The sequence below is a fragment of the Schistocerca cancellata genome, chromosome 1 (genome assembly GCF_023864275.1).
Source record: "Schistocerca cancellata isolate TAMUIC-IGC-003103 chromosome 1, iqSchCanc2.1, whole genome shotgun sequence".
Classification (NCBI taxonomy): domain Eukaryota; kingdom Metazoa; phylum Arthropoda; class Insecta; order Orthoptera; family Acrididae; genus Schistocerca; species Schistocerca cancellata.
The window spans coordinates 947,197,792-947,219,210 of NC_064626.1; the positions used below are offsets into that span (position 1 = coordinate 947,197,792).

A 21,419-nucleotide genomic window follows, 5' to 3' on the forward strand; every position below is an offset into this window, starting at 1 on the left:
TCCAAGTATAATGAGAGACTCTCCCTTTTTTCCACATCTATTTTATTAAATTTTATATTCATGTACAGTTCCAAGTATAATGAGGGAATCTCTCTTTTTTTCTACTTTTTTAACTCTTCAATGATCAACTACTTAATATTTCACAGATGGCAGTGAGAATTTTGCTGATAAATAGAGCAATAAATCCCAGTCATATTAATTTTCCCTATTCCTTCCTGATACTGACTGAAAGGTCAGAGTTTATCTAGCTTTAGTCAAACAAACAATGGGAAATCTAGAGTGGAAACATACCTTCTTCAGAATAGAGTCCCTCTTCATTCACAGAATCACCTTCTTTTGTTTCTTTGTTGTCTCTCACATGATCAAACTGCAACATTTGATAATAGTCTCCCTTTAAATTTAACAGCTCCTTATGTGTCCCTCTTTCCAATATATAACCATCCTTCATGTATAACACTTCATCACACTGTTCCAGGAACTGAAATTAAAATTTAGAAGTTATATGACTGACAGTTACTATGTGGTGCTCTAATAACGAGTGGTTGAGTGTCCATGGCAAAACTATGAATGCTCCTTCCAATTTTACACGCTAATGATTAGATCTGCATGTCCAATATGCACAGTACTTTGGTGTATAACCATATGCTAATAATGGCAACAACATTGATTGCTAAAATATTCTCTCTCTCATTATCCATAATGTTTTGGGGAAGACACTCCTGATTCACATATTCAGTGTTAACTTCAAATCTTAAACATGTTTACATGTTATTTTAAGCAAAAGGTGCATAAAAGTTTTGCCTTCAAATAATGGACAGTAATTGGTATACAGTATCCCACTCTAGCTTTACTGAGTGGTAATATGTTCTGTATTTAACACAGTAAGCATAACACTAACTACCTTAATTGTATCAAAAGAAAAATTCACATGAGAGAACTATAAAATTACAAGGAGATACAAAGGAGGATCAGAAAGTAACGCATAATAATTTTTTCCTGCCCTATTATTGCAGCTGGAATACTGGAATTTCATGCCAATGTAGTTTGAAGTTTGTGCTATAGATGGTATTTTGTTTTCACGTGCAGCTCTAGCAAGAGAAACCTGAACTCCGAAACAAACACAGCACACGTTACTGTCATCAACTTGTGAAGAGCAGCGAGGTGTAGTTCAATATTTGTGGGACGAAGGCCATAAACTGAGTGAAATTAACAGGGATATGGATGGACGTGAGGGGATGACTGAACCAATGTCTTCATGTGGTGTGCATTTTTCCAAGAGGGCTGTGTAAATCTTATGGTTAGCCAGCTGCCGCAACCCCACAGAATGTCAGAACCAATGATGCAGCAATTTTGAACAACCAGCTTGTGCAACTGCAAACCTTATCAAAACAGTTCAACATTTCCTATGGTGCAGTGCACAGTATTTTTCATAACACAATGAAATTTTATAAAGTTAGTGCTCGCTGGGTGCCTAAGAACCCGACAGACAACCGCAAGGGCCAGTGAATGAAGGCAAGCTTGGATAACTTAACATGTTACGCCACAGATGGTCATGACTTTTTGAAAGGACTCATCACTGGTGATGAGTCATTGGTGTACCAATGCATGCCCAAAACAAAGGAGGCCTCTATTGAGTACAAACATGCTGGTTCCCCAATACAAAAAAAATTCAACGTGTCTCAATCTGCTAGGAAAGTGCTTGTGACAGTGTTCTGGGATACGCATGGAGTGTTATTGGTGGGCACTGCTGAACATTGGACCATTGTGAATACTGCAGTCTACATTAAAACATTTAGTTGCACTGTGCCCTTTGTGGCAAATGCCATAAAATTAATGCTAATGGTGTCAAACTTCTTCATGGCAATACTTGCATCCCATGTTGCTGCTCCACCTTGTGAGAAAAATCGCCAAATTTGGGTGGAAAGTGCTCCAGCATCCACCATACGGTCTGGTCCTTGGGCCATCGGACTTTTATCTGTTAGGTCCCATGAAGAAATTCCTTGCTGCCCAACGTTTTGCGATAGATGTGGAAGTGAAATCAGCAGTCCACAAATGGCTATACTCCAATCGAATGGACTTCTACGAACGGGGCATACTGAAACTGGTATCATGATGGGAGACATATGTTGAGAATGTTGGTGCTAAGTGGAAAAATAGGTAAAATATGTAACTTCATTTGTGATTATTTTTGTTTTGTTACCTATTAAATTTTTTTATTCCAAAATTATGATGTGCTACTTTCTGATCTTCCCTCATAGAATGGCTGGCCAGTAATTACCTTCAGAATGTAAAATACCATTGTGATACAACGCACACACAAAAGTAGAAACAACTGTTCTAGCTTTCACAGCTATTCCTTTCTCAAGGAAGAAAGAATAATAGCACGAGGACAGTTAAAAAGGAGTAATGCATCACTCAGATCTCAGGTTGAGAGGGATCTCCCAGTTGTGATAACAACCAGATCTTTGTCTACCCTCATCCTTGCAACACATATTGTTCTCAAGCTGTGGTCTGAGAGACCAATCATTCATTTATCTGTTTATTCATCCATCCATCCAACATATTCTGTAGAACTCAACAAAGAGAAACTTCAGGTTTGCAAACAAGTCAAAGTATAAATCTACAAAATACAAGCGATTCTTGGAAACTTCAGTCTCTACACTACATTAACAATACACCAACATTATACTGCTCAATTTTATTCATGCTTATGTCAGCTAACTTTAACCAAGAAGAATGCTGTTTCTTGAAACAATCAGCTGCCTCCTGATCATGATCAGACAGCTGTCGTTTCCCCACTCGGCAGCTTAATATTTACTCGCTTAATATCATATCTTTCAAAGACAAATGATTACCAAAATCTGTAAACACCAAGACCTGTTTACAATACACGACAACTTGTCACACAGGTCTGTCATGAAAACTGCAACTTGCCATGCACCTATCCTTAACTATAGATAATCAGATAATTTGTAGAAAGAGTGACTAATAAGTTTTGCGCCCAGTTTTCTTTGGAACTAGCTGAGATTCCAATTTTTTAGGTTTTATGTTAGACGGAAGCTTGTTAACTACCTTCGTACCAGAGCAGGTAACTCAGACCTCAACCCAAAGAAAGAAGGCAGAATCTACACGAAATTTTTTTATATATTTTTATTGTGATTGTGTACATCACAGTTCCTTTAAAATTGATCTCTAGTGTCAGCAACAAAGATCAGTATGTAGTAAATGATTTGTGAAGTGGGTGTACAAATCTTAAGATCTTAAAAAAACCTACAAAATGTAAGGTAATCCACTTTATGCAATATCTAACAGTTCACTTCTGCTGACTGAACGCTTTTATTACTTCACCTGTACTGACCCAGAAGATAGTACTATAAGGCAAGAAGCAAAAATATGCAGAATAAGACAACATATTTGTTTTTAGATTAACACAGTCTGAGATTCTTCAAAGTGCAAAATATGAAGTTTATCTATGTGCTGGTTCCGTTTTAACTTTGTTATCTAACTGATGTACAAGAAATTTTACACAGTATATTTCATTTAGTGTATGGTAATCAATGTCTACGTTTGATGCAAACAAGTCATTACTGGCTGTCTGGAATTGCATACTATGAGTATTCTGCTTTCTCTTATGAAGATACGTCTATTGCTATAAGAGGAATGTCGGTGACACCAAATACTTTAGTTTTCCAAGCAGATTTTTGTGATCCACATGAACAAAGGCTTTAGCCACCTCAGAAAGCATATTTACAACATAATTTTTCTTATTTAGCTCCACCAGGACTTCATTTGCGATGTCTTATGCTGCTTTCTCTGTGGAAAATGCTTTAATAAACCCAAATACAGAGACAATTAACAAGTTCTGCTCTGCTAAATATAAAAGTATCCTGTTATATGTCATTTTCTTAAATAGTTTTGAAGGGAATCAAAAGAGTGAATCGATGTGTAATTTGAGGTAGTCTGCCCACCACCAGTTTTATAGGTAGATGTAACTACAGCAAATTTAATTCTATTCCATCAGGTAACTTGCCTTCATTCATTGATTGATTAAAAAGTTAGCTTAAGTTTAACCCTAACATATCAGCACAAACTTTTAATATTCTGCTTGAAACACACACTAACCTACCGCATTTACTATCTTTTAGTGACCAGACATATTTTGTAATCTCTTTAGGTGCTAATGTCAGTTGATGAAGAACACAGTGTCTTTACTTGAAAATTTAAAGTATCCGTATTTGATTGTTTTCAGTGGTTGCAGTTCTTACTGCCACTGTGTGGTAGTGAATCACTGAATTTGGTCACCAATCATTTGAAAGTGTCACAATTTACAAATGTTCAATATCATTTAGTTTGCTTTCTATGTTTGTTTCTTATTTAATAATGTTCCAACTTGTTTTTGCCTTAATCTTGGGGTGTTTTATTTTTAAACATAGTTCATGTGTTTTGCTTTTTTAATAACAGACAGTGATTTTATAAGTCTGATGGTAGTGGATTTTCAACAAGTTTAGTACAGCTTGTCTACCAAATTAGGCAGAGCTCTTTCTTCTTAGCACAAGATACTTTAACTCTAGGAATTGTCTATTCTTTATCTCTTTTCTATTCTATTTTATCTTTGTTTATTTTGTGGAAAAACAAGACTCATAGTGCTGTAGGATCTGTTACAAGATAAATTTCACATCTACAGTCTATGATTTACGAATTTTTCCCACGCATTCTTCCAAGAATTTCTCTCTAAAATTCGAGCACTGTCACGGTTTATGGTTCTGTGATACAAACTTTTCTTTTGTGGTATGTACCTAACTGGTCTTTATTATTGTTAAATTTCACTACAATGTTTAGATAAATTTTTGTTTATTGGTTTTATATCAAATGCTTTCAATATTTTGCCACTTGTCTGAATGGTGAACAATAATAAGCAGGACACTCAAACGCAGTCAGCATTGAAATTCTCTGTAAAATATCATGTTCTGGTACACATTTCATGATCTTGAAATGTCTTGCCATTTTAGATTAGCTGAAACTATTATGACAAGCACGGTCTGTTCTAACCTGTAAAGAGAACCTAAAACACAGAAATCATAATCTAAGAAACGAGTAAAATCACATATCTAGTACATACATCAAAACTGTTTATTGCAGCATGTTGAGATATTTCAATAATAAAAGATATGAAACATCTATGGCCATTATTTCTGGAAATTATCTGCAGAGAAAGTTCAATCATAAAAAAAGAAAATAGTAACTATCAATTCTGAGACGATAGTAACTGCCACAGATCTGGTAAAAATGTTTCAAGCCAACACACAAGGCAACAGTAATGGATACAAAATACCAATCAATCTTAGCTGCAAAATTTGCCACACATATAACTAATTTATGAAAATGTTAGCTGCACACACTGTTTGGTTTCAGGTCACCCTAGGTGAACAAGGAGAGGTTGTTGGAGTAGTGTTGCTGGGCTACAGCTAAATGATTTGCTAACATTTTCTCATTATTCTTTCACAGCATCATGTAAAATCTTTCACTTCAACACATACTGAACAACACATGAAAGTGAAAAGATCGTTCTGAACAAACTAAAAGATATAAATCACTCTGACAAGAGTTACGACATGGTAACAGTTGTAAATATGTCTTTTCCTACATTGTTAACACAAAGTGAGGAAATGCATGTAGCGCAAATGTCGTGGTTTCTTCAAAACTCCTGTGAAATAAACATAAAGCTGGTAAATGTAAACTACTCTTATGTCTTGTGTAACAGTAATGTCAAAAAAATTTTAAATACCATCAGAGGCGACATTTCAAAAATTTTTGATACTGAAACATTACAAATGAAAAGCACTGCTCTAGAACACAAATGTAAAATTCTGTGAAACAGCAATATTTCAAAAGTGGGTAAAGGTCAGCGTTTTGTAACAATTCTAATGCATTTAATGAAGAAAGATTCTGCATCTGCAAAAATAGAAGAGGACTTTTCAGGGAAAAAAGTATAATAGCAGATGAAAAACGATGACCTACATGCAGCAAAAACATAAACAATAAAAAGTTTGCATCTGAAAATGTAGATGGAAACACTTTTGGGTAACAAATCACATGCAGAAGTAGACACTCAAAAACAAAAGGGGTATTTACAAAACAAAATCTCTGTAAGGCATTCAAAAAGAAATAAACCATGAAATCAACAGGAAATTATTTGGAGTCGGCCATGCACGCAAGACTTCAAAATTTGTATCAAACTATACCAAAGAGAACACAATTGTGTCAGCTATTATCAAGCATGAGACAAAGTTCTGAAACCTGATCAGCAACATAGAGGAACAATGTCCAGATTCTACAAAAGGGACTGCTTTGTTCTCACAGCGGGATAATTGTTTACAGCAAAGATTCCAGTGCATTTATCGAAAAATTTGTTGTTATCTTAGCATTTCTGCTGACTACAAATCTGTCAATGAGATATGATGTGGCAGACTGGTCTTGCATGAATAATGAAATTCGACAAACTACATTAAACATTTCTGTTCAAAGTTTACAACTAGAAGAGTAGAAAGTGTGACACCCCTAGAACAGTGGGAAGGATCCTTCGACCCATAAAGTGATTTGTATTAAAAATCCACAACATACATAAGGTAAGGCATACTTTTTCCATTAATTTGCAAGTGATACACACACAGCTCAAGCAAACCTTTACCTCAAAAGTTATAATATTTTTAAATTAAAATTTTGGATACAAAATGTTACACATCTAACGAGAAATGTGACCTATTTCTAAAGTTCGTGACATTCTTTCATTCATTTCACTTGTTTGCTTCTCAACACTTGTTTGCTTCTCAACACTGAATTCCCACTTTTCATACAGATTTTCTGCAGACAGCTTTTTTTACATTTATTACAGATGTCATTTGTCTTGTTTCCTTTGCACATCCTAAATTGACATTTCTTTCACTCTTCTGATTTGTCTGATCCTACAGCCATTTCTTTGATCAGTTGTTGTTTCCTGTTAGTGAATTCATCTACCAGCTGCAGAACAAACATGTTGCTCTTTCAGTTACTTGACTGTAGATGATCTACACATTTATAGCTGCCATGTCTAGGATAATTAGAAGCCACACATTGGCCATATCCTGCATGGTGACCTTATCTGAATATTTTCCGACTGTTTGAGCAATGATCTCAACACTGTACTTTGTGGTGTTACAGAAGGGAACAGTTTCTGGTTTTTTCTTTCCTTCTTTACTCAGTACTACTATAGGATGTAGTGTGCTGTGAACTGTGACACTGTTTCCAGAATGAGATTTTCACTCTGCAACAGAGTGTGCGCTGATATGAAACTTCTTGCAAGATTAAAACTGTGTGCCAGACCGAGACTCGAATTCAGGACCTTTGTCTTTTGTGGGGAAGTGCTCTACCATGTGAGCTACCAATGCACGACTCGTGTCCCGTCCTCACAGAGTTCGAGTCTCTGTCTGGCACACAGTTTTAATCTGCCAGGAAGTTTCAATGATACTGTTATTTTTAATCCATTGGTACACTATCAAGACTGTACCCTGGTCTACCAACCTTATTCTCAAGATGACAATGGAGTATAAATCTTCAAGACAACAATGGAATGTAAATCAGATCTGCCCTTTTTCATGCAATTAGAGATATCACGGCAAATCTGGTTCACTGTTAATGCCCAAATGAAGGTATGTGAAGTTGTCTGCTGTCACATTACTTCCTTGGGTTAAAAATGGCTCCTAATAGCTAGGGTTAGTCAGCCTTCCTCCATACCAATGCACAGGAAAGCACTGCAAATTTATTTTAATGCCACATCTAAGACTGTCCAAAATTTGTCTCCATATTATCTGGTTTACAACATACATGATACTTTGCTTGGAAGTAACTTCTCGCCATTTGTAATACTTTCATAAGGGCAGTAACAGTGGAGACAGTTTTACATTAACTTTTCTCATATTTAAGAAATAAGAGACAATAGGAAAGCACTGAGCTGCAGATGACTTCTCACTGATGTGGAGGAATCTGATAAGTTCTCAGAATCTGTCTTCTGCTTGTTTTATCCCTCATGAAATTAGGCCCCCAAGGAATCAATTGAAGGTCATCCAATAAAACACCTTTAGCACAAGAAGCACCTCTGGTATACTCGATACTAATCACTGCCTCCAATTCTTCCAACGATTTGATCATTTCTGTTTCAGATATGCATCATCAATTCATCATCAAAAAGCAGTTGGAATGCACTGATGATGGAGTCATCCACTTGGACTGCAGGCATGTGCAGTGAGTCCTCCTCCTCCCTTCAGGACATTCAAGGCAGACCACCTTCCAGGTGATGACACTTCAGCGACCTTCCATTCTGTGCCCTCTTCGAAGTTGAGTCATAAGTAGATGCAGATGTTGAGTTGATTCCAGAGACTGTTACGACGAGAACTGAGATCGAAAGACATCGACTGATAGCAAGCGCTCTTCAGTTCGCCACCAACACTGTCAGCTGCCTCTGGCAAAAAATCCCTATCTGAATCCAGTAAGTCATATTCTGATTCAATATCTGAGTTGTCTAGAATATATAAAATGTCATTAGGAAGACATAATTGCCAACACCTGTTACAGTCAAAAATCACTACCTAACTATGCTGACAACAGCAGCAACACAAGAAATAAGACTAAAAAGTTACGTTATGATGTCCTGTACATAAACCTTCCGGACAATACCTACATCATCATTCGAAGTAGTGATTGCTGGCCAAAGTAAAATGCAATGCAAGCAACTTAATTATGGGAACAGCTATATTTTAAATAAGAGTTTTGCCACAGGTCTACTTGCACCTCCTGCTGTTATGGGTATATTTTTATGAAATTTCCATGAAAGTGAGAAAATTAAGCACATTGCAGTACACTATTTTCAAAAGTACAAGAAATGAGGAGAAGTCACAATGTTTTGATGGGAGAATTCTAAGAGGTCAATTTGTTATACTGCAAATAAAGGTTGAAAGTGGCCTTTTGAATGCTTTTGCTGTTCTGGTGTTAAAAAAGCAAGACTTCTTGACATTAATACTTACTAGTTTCACAAAGCATGGGCTACATCTACATCAATCTAGTAAGAAGCAGCTTACATCATGTATACACAAAGATGGTGGGAATTAACGTGCAATAGCACCTGTGAAAGCAAAAAAGCCATCGCCCTAGATGCACATGCAGGGTAACTAGTGAAACGGGTAAATTCCAACAGGACTTTCTCCAACATTAACAATATAAAACGAGTATTGAATATAAATGTGGAAGTTCCTTTTTCTTATAATCAAACTAGTTTTATGTTTTACCTGATCTACTGAGTAGTGAGAGTGAGAGAGAGAGAGAGAGAGAGAGAGAGAGAGAGAGAGAACCGAAAGACTGAGCCTCACCTTGTTGCCTGCCAGCAAACCCATGACACTTTGACAACTACAGTAACTTCTCAACTGAATTAACAAGTGTATTCAATTAACACTTTGCAACACTATGGAGTGCGTCTCATAAAAATTGCTCACAGGTAACAAAAGAAATTACAGTGCCTAGACTTAGGAGGAGGAAACTGGTTGAATGGTAGTTAGCTAGTCTACTTGGCCACTCAGTGTACCTGAACCCAATCCGCACAAACCACTATCCCAAAAGGCACAATTTTCATCATCCTGCCCGAACTAGAGTTATGTTGAATACTTTGATATACAGAGTTAAAAGCTTATTCGGCAGGAATGATCTCAATGCCGTAATAAACCATCGAACCTCTGTGTTCAAACAAAATGGCTTCAGACACATGAAATGAAGCCAGTTTTCTCAGGAAAACACAAATCCAAATATTGTATAGCCATGCAACACTACAAGATCAGAACACGATGTCTCTTCCATTATATGGATCAACATTGAGCAAAATCAAATTAATCTCAAACAGATGTGAGATTAAAACTGGTTTTGACCACCTAAGAAAATCAAAAGATTTTGTGCCCTGCGAAGAATGGCAGTGGCCTCAGAGTACCAGGTGTTTACAATTCTCCATGTGGCAACAGTACCGTGTAAGTCTATGCTAAGCATTTCCCAGCACTGTACCAAACATCAATGGCACATAGAATACAGGTACCTAGAAAAATCTTCTACTGTCAAACACAGCCTAACAAGGTATAAAATCTTTTTATTAGCAGATACAGATTCTAGGCCACACTTAGGAACAACTGTGACTCAATTACCAGAGATTGGGATTCAGACTCAGCAGTGTGTCGGGACAGGCACTTGACATTGAGACAATGCACGATTGGATAGATTATGATAGAAATAAAGACACTGTGAGTGCATTTGATATTTTGCAGTTTGGTCTGTTTCCAATATTCCTTTCTCACAGCATTCACCCAGAGGGCTTTTTGAGTTGGACTGACAAAAAGTCTAAAAGTCAAATTACAGAAATAAAACCATTACAGTAAAAGTAAACAGTGCAACAAAAATTAATTATATAAAAGAAAATGTTAAATAAACAAGTGCACTTACGAATGAAATGTGACTCCTGTATGCTCTAGATTATGTAAGACGAACTAGTACATTTGTAAGTGACAGAAGATGGCATTTTTGATCAGAACACTTTCGTCAGAAGTTAATGTTTGGGACAAGTGGGTGTCAAGTTTGTGACGTCATGACAACTTCCCTTATTATACCTCCAGGGTGCCAAAATAATCTGTGATTACAAGGGGCCCCTCTTCATAAATAACATTTTTGCAATTCCTTAACTTCTTTGACAGTCAATGGTTTTCCTGATGACTACAACAATGGATACTGACACACATTTTTATTGAGAATTATCACATGTGCTCCAAGAGCATTTAACACAACAGATCTATCGCAGAAGACTTCCTGATTATATCAAAAGTGAAATACAGAAAAAATGTCCCTCTAAACTGGTGATAAATGGTACAGTTGTTGCAGATTCCAGATCCTTCAATGATTTTTCATAAACTATAATAAAAAGTGTAGCTGTTCACAACCAACTACAAATCCCACATCAATAGAGAAAAATTTCAGAGGTTTTCAATTTTCTAATGTTTCAAGCTTTCAAGCTATGATGCAAGTATTTTAATGTACCCAAACATTTAAATTGTGAGGTTGGATAAGGTTCCCACCAGAATAATAAAAAAAAAATAGTCTCTCATAGTACAGCGTATCCACTCTCCCTTATAATCAGTCTTTTAACAAGGGTTGTTTCCCCAGATCAACTAAAATGTGTTGAAATTTGACAAATTCATAAAAAATATAAACAAAATGAAATGGGAAAAGTGTCCTATTGTTACCAACTGTCTTGAAAATATTTGAAAGATGTGGATTGTCCAATAATTTCATTCACTTTTCATTACAGTTCAACAACAAAGAATTCCTGGGAACACACGTCCCCAATGCACAGCTATGACAGAGTGGTTGCCGGCATTGTCTCCTTACACACTTCACACACAAGGTCATCCACAATATAACTAAATAAGGTGAATCAGTTTTGTAGATGAACTATTTATTTCCTGCAGTATACACCTTTATGCCCCCCCCCATGAACCATGGACCTTGCCGCTGGTGGGGAGGCTTGCGTGCCTCAGCGATACAGATAGCCGTACCGTAGGTACAACCACAACGGAGGGGTATCTGTTGAGAGGCCAGACAAACGTGTGGTTCCTGAAGAGGGGCAGCAGCCTTTTCAGTAGTTGCAAGGGCAACAGTCTGGATGATTGACTGATCTGGCCTTGTAACAATAACCAAAACGGCCTTGCTGTGCTGGTACTGCGAACGGCTGAAAGCAAGGGGAAACTACGGCCGTAATTTTTCCCGAGGGCATGCAGCTTTACTGTATGATTAAATGATGATGGCGTCCTCTTGGGTAAAATATTCCGGAGGTAAAATAGTCCCCCATTCGGATCTCCGGGCGGGGACTACTCAAGAGGATGTCGTTATCAGGAGAAAGAAAACTGGCGTTCTACGGATCGGAGCGTGGAATGTCAGATCCCTTAATCGGGCAGGTAGGTTAGAAAATTTAAAAAGGGAAATGGATAGATTAAAGTTAGATATAGTGGGAATTAGTGAAGTTCGGTGGCAGGAGGAACAAGACTTCTGGTCAGGTGACTACAGGGTTGTAAACACAAAGTCAAATAGGGGTAATGCAGGAGTAGGTTTAATAATGAATAGGAAAATAGGAATGCGGGTAAGCTACTACAAACAGCATAGTGAACGCATTATTGTGGCCAAGATAGACACAAAGCCCATGCCTACTACAGTAGTACAAGTTTATATGCCAACTAGCTCTGCAGATGACGAAGAAATTGAAGAAATGTATGATGAAATAAAAGAAATTATTCAGATTGTGAAGGGAGACGAAAATTTAATAGTCATGGGTGACTGGAATGCGAGTGTAGGAAAAGGGAGAGAAGGAAACGTAGTAGGTGAATATGGATTGGGGCTAAGAAATGAAAGAGGAAGCCGCCTGGTAGAATTCTGCACAGAGCACAACTTAATCATAGCTAACACTTGGTTTAAGAATCATGATAGAAGGTTGTATACATGGAAGAACCCTGGAGATACTAAAAGGTATCAGATAGATTATATAATGGTAAGACAGAGATTTAGGAACCAGGTTTTAAATTGTAAGACATTTCCAGGGGCAGATGTGGACTCTGACCACAATCTATTGGTTATGACCTGTAGATTAAAACTGAAGAAACTGCAAAAAGGTGGGAATTTAAGGAGATGGGACCTGGATAAACTGAAAGAACCAGAGGTTGTACAGATTTTCAGGGAGAGCATAAGGGAACAATTGACAGGAATGGGGGAGAGAAATACAGTAGAAGAGGAATGGGTAGCTTTGAGGGATGAAGTAGTGAAGGCAGCAGAGGATCTAGTAGGTAAAAAGACGAGGGCTAGTAGAAATCCTTGGGTAACAGAAGAAATATTGAATTTAATTGATGAAAGGAGAAAATATAAAAATGCAGTAAATGAAGCAGGCAAAAAGGAATACAAACGTCTCAAAAATGAGATCGACAGGAAGTGCAAAATGGCTAAGCAGGGATGGCTAGAGGACAAAGGATGTAGAGGCTTATCTCACTAGGGGTAAGATAGATACTGCCTACAGGAAAATTAAAGAGAGCTTTGGAGATAAGAGAACCACTTGTATGAACATCAAGAGCTCAGATGGAAACCCAGTTCTAAGCAAAGAAGGGAAAGCAGAAAGGTGGAAGGAGTATATAGAGGGTCTATACAAGGGCGATGTACTTGAGGACAATATTATGGAAATGGAAGAGGATGTAGATGAAGATGAAATGGGAGATACGATACTGCGTGAAGAGTTTGACAGAGCACTGAAAGACCTGAGTCGAAACAAGGCCCCCGGAGTAGACAACATTCCACTGGAACTACTGACGGCCTTGGGAGAGCCAGTCCTGACAAAACTCTACCATCTGGTCAGCAAGATGTATGAGAAAGGTGAAATACCCTCAGACTTCAAGAAGAATATAATAATTCCAATCCCAAAGAAAGCAGGTGTTGACAGATGTGAAAATTACCGAACTATCAGTTTAATAAGCCACAGCTGCAAAATACTAACACGAATTCTTTACAGACGAATGGAAAAACTAGTAGAAGCCAACCTCGGGGAAGATCAGTTTGGATTCCGTAGAAATACTGGAACACGTGAGGCAATACTGACCTTACGACTTATCTTAGAAGAAAGATTAAGGAAAGGCAAACCTACGTTTCTAGCATTTGTAGACTTAGAGAAAGCTTTTGACAATGTTGACTGGAATACTCTCTTTCAAATTCTAAAGGTGGCAGGGGTAAAATACAGGGAGCGAAAGGCTATTTACAATTTGTACAGAAACCAGATGGCTGTTATAAGAGTCGAGGGACATGAAAGGGAAGCAGCAGTGGGGAAGGGAGTAAGACAGGGTTGTAGCCTCTCCCCGATGTTATTCAATCTGTATATTGAGCAAGCAGTAAAGGAAACAAAAGAAAATTTCGGAGTAGGTATTAAAATCCATGGAGAAGAAATAAAAACTTTGAGGTTTGCCGATGACATTGTAATTCTGTCAGAGACAGCAAAGGACTTGGAAGAGCAGTTGAATGGAATGGATGGTATCTTGAAGGGAGGATATAAGATGAACATCAACAAGAGCAAAACGAGGATAATGGAATGTAGTGGAATTAAGTCGGGTGATGCTGAGGGAATTAGATTAGGAAATGAGACACTTAAAGTAGTAAAGGAGTTTTGCTATTTGGGGAGCAAAATAACTGATGATGGTCGAAGTAGAGAGGATATAAAATGTAGACTGGCAATGGCAAGGAAAGCGTTTCTGAAGAAGAGAAATTTGTTAACATCGAGTATAGATTTAAGTGTCAGGAAGTCATTTCTGAAAGTATTTGTATGGAGTGTAGCCATGTATGGAAGTGAAACATGGACGGTAAATAGTTTGGACAAGAAGAGAATAGAAGCTTTCGAAATGTGGTGCTACAGAAGAATGCTGAAGATTAGATGGGTAGATCACATAACTAATGAGGAAGTATTGAATAGGATTGGGGAGAAGAGAAGTTTGTGGCACAACTTGACCAGAAGAAGGGATCAGTTGGTAGGACATGTTCTGAGGCATCAAGGGATCACCAATTTAGTATTGGAGGGCAGCGTGGAGGGTAAAAATCGTAGGGGGAGACCAAGAGATGAATACACTAAACAGATTCTGAAGGATGTAGGTTGCAATAGGTACTGGGAGATGAAGAAGCTTGCACAGGATAGAGTAGCATGGAGAGCTGCATCAAACCAGTCTCAGGACTGAAGACCACAACAACAACAACACCTTTATGGTTGATAATGTATTTCTATTTCTCTGGAAGCTTATAAATGTCATTTTTCCAAAATGTGGGGGTTTTCATGTTGATGAACTCTCTGAGATTCAGTCCGCAGCCCTCCAAGGAGGTAAGGTGTTTGCCATTCAGGAAATTCTGCAGGGAATGGAACAGATGAAAGTCAGAAAGGGCAATGTCTGGAAATACGGCAGTTGAGATAACACACCCCACTCAAAAGAATGCAGCTTGTGACAGGTCACCATATAGCTATGTGGTCTGGTGTTGTCATGGTGAAAGAGATAATCGAGTCTCAAATTCGGTTGTTTCTCATCAATGGCTGCCTTGAGACGATCCAACTGTGAGCAGTATGTCTTGGTAGTGATAGTAGCATTCAAAAGTAGTTCATAATATAGTACGACTCTGCAATCCCATCAGATGCACAACAGATTCATTTTTGGGTGCAGCTCTGGTTTAGGAACCATTAGTGGTGGCTGCCCTGTCTTGCGCCACGATTTACTCTTCCGAGCATTATTGTACATGATCCACATCTCATCTTCAGTTACCACCCGTTCTAGAAAAGGAGCATTCTGACTGTATCTCAATAAAGAGTCACAGATGGACAAGTGATGAATCAGATTCACTTTATTCAGTTCATGAGGAACCCATACATCGCGAATATTTATGTAACCCAGCTTCCTCAAGTTTCTGGCTACAGTAGCACAAGTGACACTGAGCTCCAGTGCCAACACCCGCATTGTCATTCGTGGATTGTTGGCTATCAAGTCATTAAGCCATTCCATGTCTGTAACCATTAGCCATTCAGATCATGGTTTGTCTGTTTTGGGTGAAATTCCCAGCTCAAAACAGACTAAACACTTTTGACGTGCTCAAGCCATTACTGAATTGTTCCCGTATACAGCACAAATCATATGCCGTCATAGTGATTTCTTAAGTGATAACCATGTAAAATTGTATCTGTAAGCACCTGTAAGTATCCACTAACTTAGGTGACCATGTCTGCTGATCCTTAATATAGAATATAACTTCAAATTAATTTTGTTAGTCTACATACAGCGCTACAACTGACAAGTCATTTATGTCACAAACTTTGAATGTGTGAATCATGTAATGTGACAAAGATTTTTTTCCCCCTTACCTGCATTCCATGTGTAACCAAGAGAATAGTTTTCCCAGAAAGCTTTGATTTAATGCAATGATTAAAAATATTTCTTGCCACTTTTGCATCAACAGCACTTAATGGATCATCTAGCAAATAGATGTCTTTATTAGCATACACTGCTCGTGCCAAGTTTATTCTCTGTTTTTGTCCTCCACTGAAAAAAAATTTTAAGAATTTGTGTAACTACTATCAACAGTAAAAACTGAATAAATTGAGTAGCAAAAATTGTGAGATAAATTCCTAGTTCATATACAGATCATACCATGAAAAATTAGGCTCTCCATTTAAGCCGTCGCATAAGTAAGCAATCAATCAACTCAGAGTATAGTTCATTCTCTTGTCAACATGACTGTGGACATGTAAGCCAATTCTTTGTTCACATTTTACTACTTTTATTTCCTTCCTTTGCCTTTCATAGACTTACCTTAAGTTAGATCCTCTTTCTCCAATTTCTGTTTTGTCTCCATTAGCAAGGAGCTCCAAGTCACGTTGCAGACTACAGCATGTAATGACATCTCTGTACCTCTCTTCGTGATAAGGCAATCCAAACAGGATATTTTCTCTCACAGTATCATTGAAGATCCATGCCTGCTGAGACACAAGGGCCACACTGCCCATCACTTTTATGTGACCATTCACTGGCCTCATCTGAAACATTAATCTGAATATTAATAATTTTATTTCATATTTCGCCAAAAATCAATGTACACAAATGCTACTGTAACACTTAAAAACACAATTTATTTCAGTTCAAAATTATCAACAATGACACTATCAAAACAATTAATTTACCTGCTCCACCAGGGTTGCCACACGTTTCTCCAAGTGAAATTCCCTGATATATCCCTGATTTCCAGACAAGTTTTAGAATTTTTCCCTAACAAGTTTTGAGATCTCAAATTATGACGTAAGTTGATACTGTCTTTGCAGCTATGGTACAGGAAACAATAGTGCAAATGAGGAAACATCTAAAAAAAACTTGCAAAGTAGATCGCATTTTCTGATGTGAGCAAAAATCTTAAGTACTAACATCAACATCTTTTGAAATGAACTGTTTTTTGGATGGGAAAGCAAGCCAAATGCTACATGTGTTTCATTAAAATCACTAGTGTTATTTTATTTCAATAAAATGAAACACATTTGGTGACAAAAATATGCATTACCTTGGAGTCACAAGACAGATTTGAAATACATTCACTGATTCAAGAAATAAACTCAGAAAAAAGTAGGCCTCTTGAAAGAAGCGTATAAGGCAGGGAATAATTATATAAACCAACACTATAGGTAACCGCCAATAAAATGTTGGTTCTACTATGTTGGTTATTGTCGGTTATTACCCACTGTGTTATATTTATTATTTTACAGCTATTGTGTGATTTTTCTTTAGAGAAATATATGAGTACATAGTGTACAAACCGCCAGTGACTGACATCATTTACTACTTCTTATCATCCATACTTTTTAACATATAAACTACCTTAGAAGTGTCAAAATGTACTAGAACAAACAAAATGCTATAGAATGCCACTCTGTACAACATACTTGTTGTGAGACAGTCACAATTCCTGAAATTCCTCGCCCATGCTGAGGAGCATTACAGTCCTGGGTCCAAGGATAAACCATGAAAATCCACTGCATTACACCACACACAGACCCGGCCTGCAGGCAGATTGGTGAGACTAAATCTGACAGGCAGGGCCTGCACATTAGTGGAACTGAATGGCTTCATAGAGGCAGGCACTATCCATTACAGATACCCACAGAAACAGCCTCTGGTTTCGCCTGTCGAGGAAATCCACTCATGTGGCCAGCTATTCACGAGCCACAGAAAGCTTGTTAATGAAATGAGATCACAGTGATCAATCTATGCAACAGATAACGTGTTCAAATACTCTGAGTATCAAAAATAATGAGGATAGGTAGCAACTCCATGTAAAGATGTTTGCTGAGCTGCAGACAGGCATGCAGAAAAGACAATCACTCTCTCACAAGTAAATTTTCAGCCATAGCTTTTGTCAGAAAACAGAAGTGCACACACACACACACATTCACACCATCACTCAGATACAACTCAAGCACACACAACTGTCATCTCTGGCCGCTTCGTCTACAGTCTCTGAGAATCACAGCCTCCCCACCTCTCATTGGCAGCTGCTAGGCTAATGGCAATATGTGGTGGCAGGGGAGTGGCGGGAAGGGGAGAAGCAGTAGGAATGAGAGAGTAGGGAAGCAAAGCAAGTACTCAGCTGCTCCCATCCAGCAACAATGTACGACACCTCAGTACACAAACCATTTCATTACTGAGACAAAAATGCGATTTTTCCAGTGTTTCTTTTTTTCCCCAAATTTCCCTGATATTTCTTTTATATCTTCAAATTTAACACATTTTTCGGACAACACAACAAACATATAAGGCACTGAGTAAATAGACATGTGTACAAGTCGGCATTCGATTAAACACTGAGTCTCAGTCTAGCGGCCGCTGCTCGGCTGGCCGCTTAGGTGGCGCAGCTGCTGCCTGGCTGGCAGACAGCGCCGCACGTAGAGGACGTGCGTAATTGCGCGGCGGCACTTTGAATAATCGGCGAGTCACAACACTTTTCCCCCCTTTGAAATTGTTGCACTGGTCTTGATGGAGGTGTCCTGGAGATGGCTAACGTCCATAGGCGTTGTTTGACTCGCCGTAAAGTCTCGAGGAGGAGGCTTCCTGTACCAGAGTGTATACGGGGACAAGGAAAAAAAAATCCCGGATTTCTCCCGGATATTCCGTTTAAAAAATATGCTTTTTCCCGGGCGAAAATACACTTTTTCTGTGCTAAGTGACAGTAGGTTTTCCGTAGATTTTTCCCTCGGAACTGTAAAACTTATCAATCCTTTGAATGGTTAACGTTTTATACAATTGCGCAGAACTTCCCGGAAAAAAAAAGAAAAGGCGGGGCAGAGAAGTTTTGGAAAGACCTTTGATTTGCAGCAACATATACGCTGCATATTTTCGTATTACGAAAGTATAAATTCGAATTGCACCAAACACAGCGCGTTGGTTTCCGGAGCGTTGAAACCGAGACTGCGATGTCCTTTTGTAAGCGAGTCACATCTCAAGCCACGACTTCTCGCCAGCCGATGACAGCAGCTATTCAGAGCATAGGACACGTGTTAAGCCCGGTCCACACGCAACGATCTGTCTGCGCAGACATTGGCGCAGATGTCTGTACATGCAAAAGATCGCTGCAAATGTGGTGTGTTCACACGACACAAACCCCAATCTACTACTCGCCCGCCATCTGTCGGTGTAGAAAAGAAATATCCGTGGCAAGCGACTACGCTCCCCGTAATCGTCAAAAATTTAATTCAGTTATTTTGAAATATAGAAATGGAGGAAGTTCTGTTGTGGTCTGCGTTCGCAACTTGTGTTGCTAAAAACATTCAGACCAACTGCAGGAAACAGAGAAGGCGGTCAAAATGGTGTAGACAGTGGTTGCTAAAGCGAAAGCCGTTTTCTCACCTACATTTACTGCGAGAGTTGCAGGGCGAACCTGTTTTGTTTTACATTACCCCGTGTTCCATTTCCTGGCACATTGACACTCCAATTTCATCTTCAATTGTACCCCCTCTTGGTCTTGGCGTTTCTTGATCACTAAGAAAGCCAAGCAGATCAAAATACCATAACGTTGGCTGGTATACTTGATCTACTCTTACACCAGATCTTCTAGATTTCTGAACTTTGGATAACTCTTTTCGGCAAACAGTTCGCTGACAGACTTAATTTACTTAGCTTGCCTTCATGAACTCATCCTTCAGGACAGCGTAAATAGCTTCACATGTGTTGGGTATTATTTTACTCAACGCTTGTTTCGATATCGCAGTTGAAAATTCCAAATCCTTGTAGCTCCTTCCTGTTGCTAGGAATCTTAATGTTACCGCCAGCCGTTCATGATGAGAAATTGCCCTTCTCATACAAGTATTTTTTTCTCATAATATGAGGGGTTACAAGCTTTAAGAGATAATTATAAGTTTCGACATCCATCCGCAAATAATTTCGCCAGTTCGCAACGACTTTTTTTTATTACCGTTTATCTGTCTGCCGAGGTGTCAACTGCCCGCAATTTTTCAATTAGAGCATTGTATGCTGCTGTCTTTCTGTCTCGGTCACTATATTCTTTACTTTTAATCTTCCACAAACATGGGTGGTTTCTATATATTTCAATGAATTCACTTACAAACTGTCGAGAACACTGACATTTTAATGTCCTATGCGCACGAATACAAACACTAGACTGAGCAAACAGCTGTTTCGCGCCAGATTTGCGGCGATCTCCTGTCCACACGCTGCAACTTGTCTGCGCAGATGTGGTTTGAACCCACAGATTTGAGAGGTTTCGCTCAAACCTCCAACTCCAACTTCCAGGTTTGCACACACCTCAGGTTGGTGCAAATCTTCTGTCCACACGCAACGATCTGTCTGCGCAGATGTGATGTGCGCAGACAGATCGTTGCGTGTGGACGGGCCTTTATAGTCAGCCAATAGCAAAATCACTGGTTATAGCGCGAACACGTAAGAGGAAAAGTTAACGGTTTATGTTAAGGTACACAGTACCGTATATCTACAAGAAAAGCTAAGCTTTCACATATAATTTTGGTCTCTAAGATTAACATGCTACAACAGAAGCTAAGTTTTCACATGTAATATTGATTTTTTTTTTTGCATGTGTTACATTTTAAGATACATCACACAAATGTGCCAGTCAATTTAAAATTCTGACATAAATGTCTCGGCTCGAAATTCTTGTAAGTGGCTGGTCCTCAAACTGTTCAGTTACGAACGCTCTGTGATTTAGATATCCATCCATCTTTCTCACACGTAACATAATTCAGAAATTTACTTTGAAAGTAACGTTTTTCTAACCACCGTTCGCAATACTATCTAGAGACCGTTAGAAATAGGTTCGATTTACCAGTTGCCAGAGAGCGCCAGAAAAACAGGCATTATTGTGCGTGTGCAACTGTATTGGTGTAGGAAGCCCGCATGTTCGTGTGTATAAAGTACTAACAGAGCTTACATTACACCATAAAAGAAACAGGTCATCAGAGGGTACTCCAAAGAGCATCGGAATTTCGTAAACTATACTAAAATGCATAATTCGGCTTGAGTGCAAATTGGCTTTTTCCAGATTCACAATGAAGTAGGTCCCATCTGATATTAAGCTTTTCAGTGTGGTTTTTGGGATGTAAATTTTCTTGGAGTACCAGTACTCTGCGATCTCATTTTTGGTTCTTTATTATGGCATAATGCCATGTATGGCAGAAGATGATAACGTGCACTTGAAATTCAGCGAACAGTTGGAGCTAGGCAATACTGTAGAATGAAACACTTCGTTTCAAATAAAATGACTGCCTCAGCGGAAAGATTAATAAAGCC

General features: G+C 38.5%; 1 protein-coding gene across 1 annotated transcript in view; it reads right to left on the minus strand.

Moving 5' to 3' along the window:
• The window catches only part of LOC126088199 (ATP-binding cassette sub-family C member 5-like), a 274,779-nt gene that overhangs the window by 83,386 nt on the left and 169,974 nt on the right, over positions 1-21,419 (minus strand). The window contains exons 13-15 of the mRNA XM_049906328.1: positions 16,428-16,651; positions 15,980-16,157; positions 292-478 (exon numbers count right to left, since the gene is read on the minus strand). Of these exons, the coding sequence (XP_049762285.1) occupies positions 292-478; positions 15,980-16,157; positions 16,428-16,651 (589 nt within the window). The remainder of the gene's footprint in view (positions 1-291; positions 479-15,979; positions 16,158-16,427; positions 16,652-21,419) is intronic.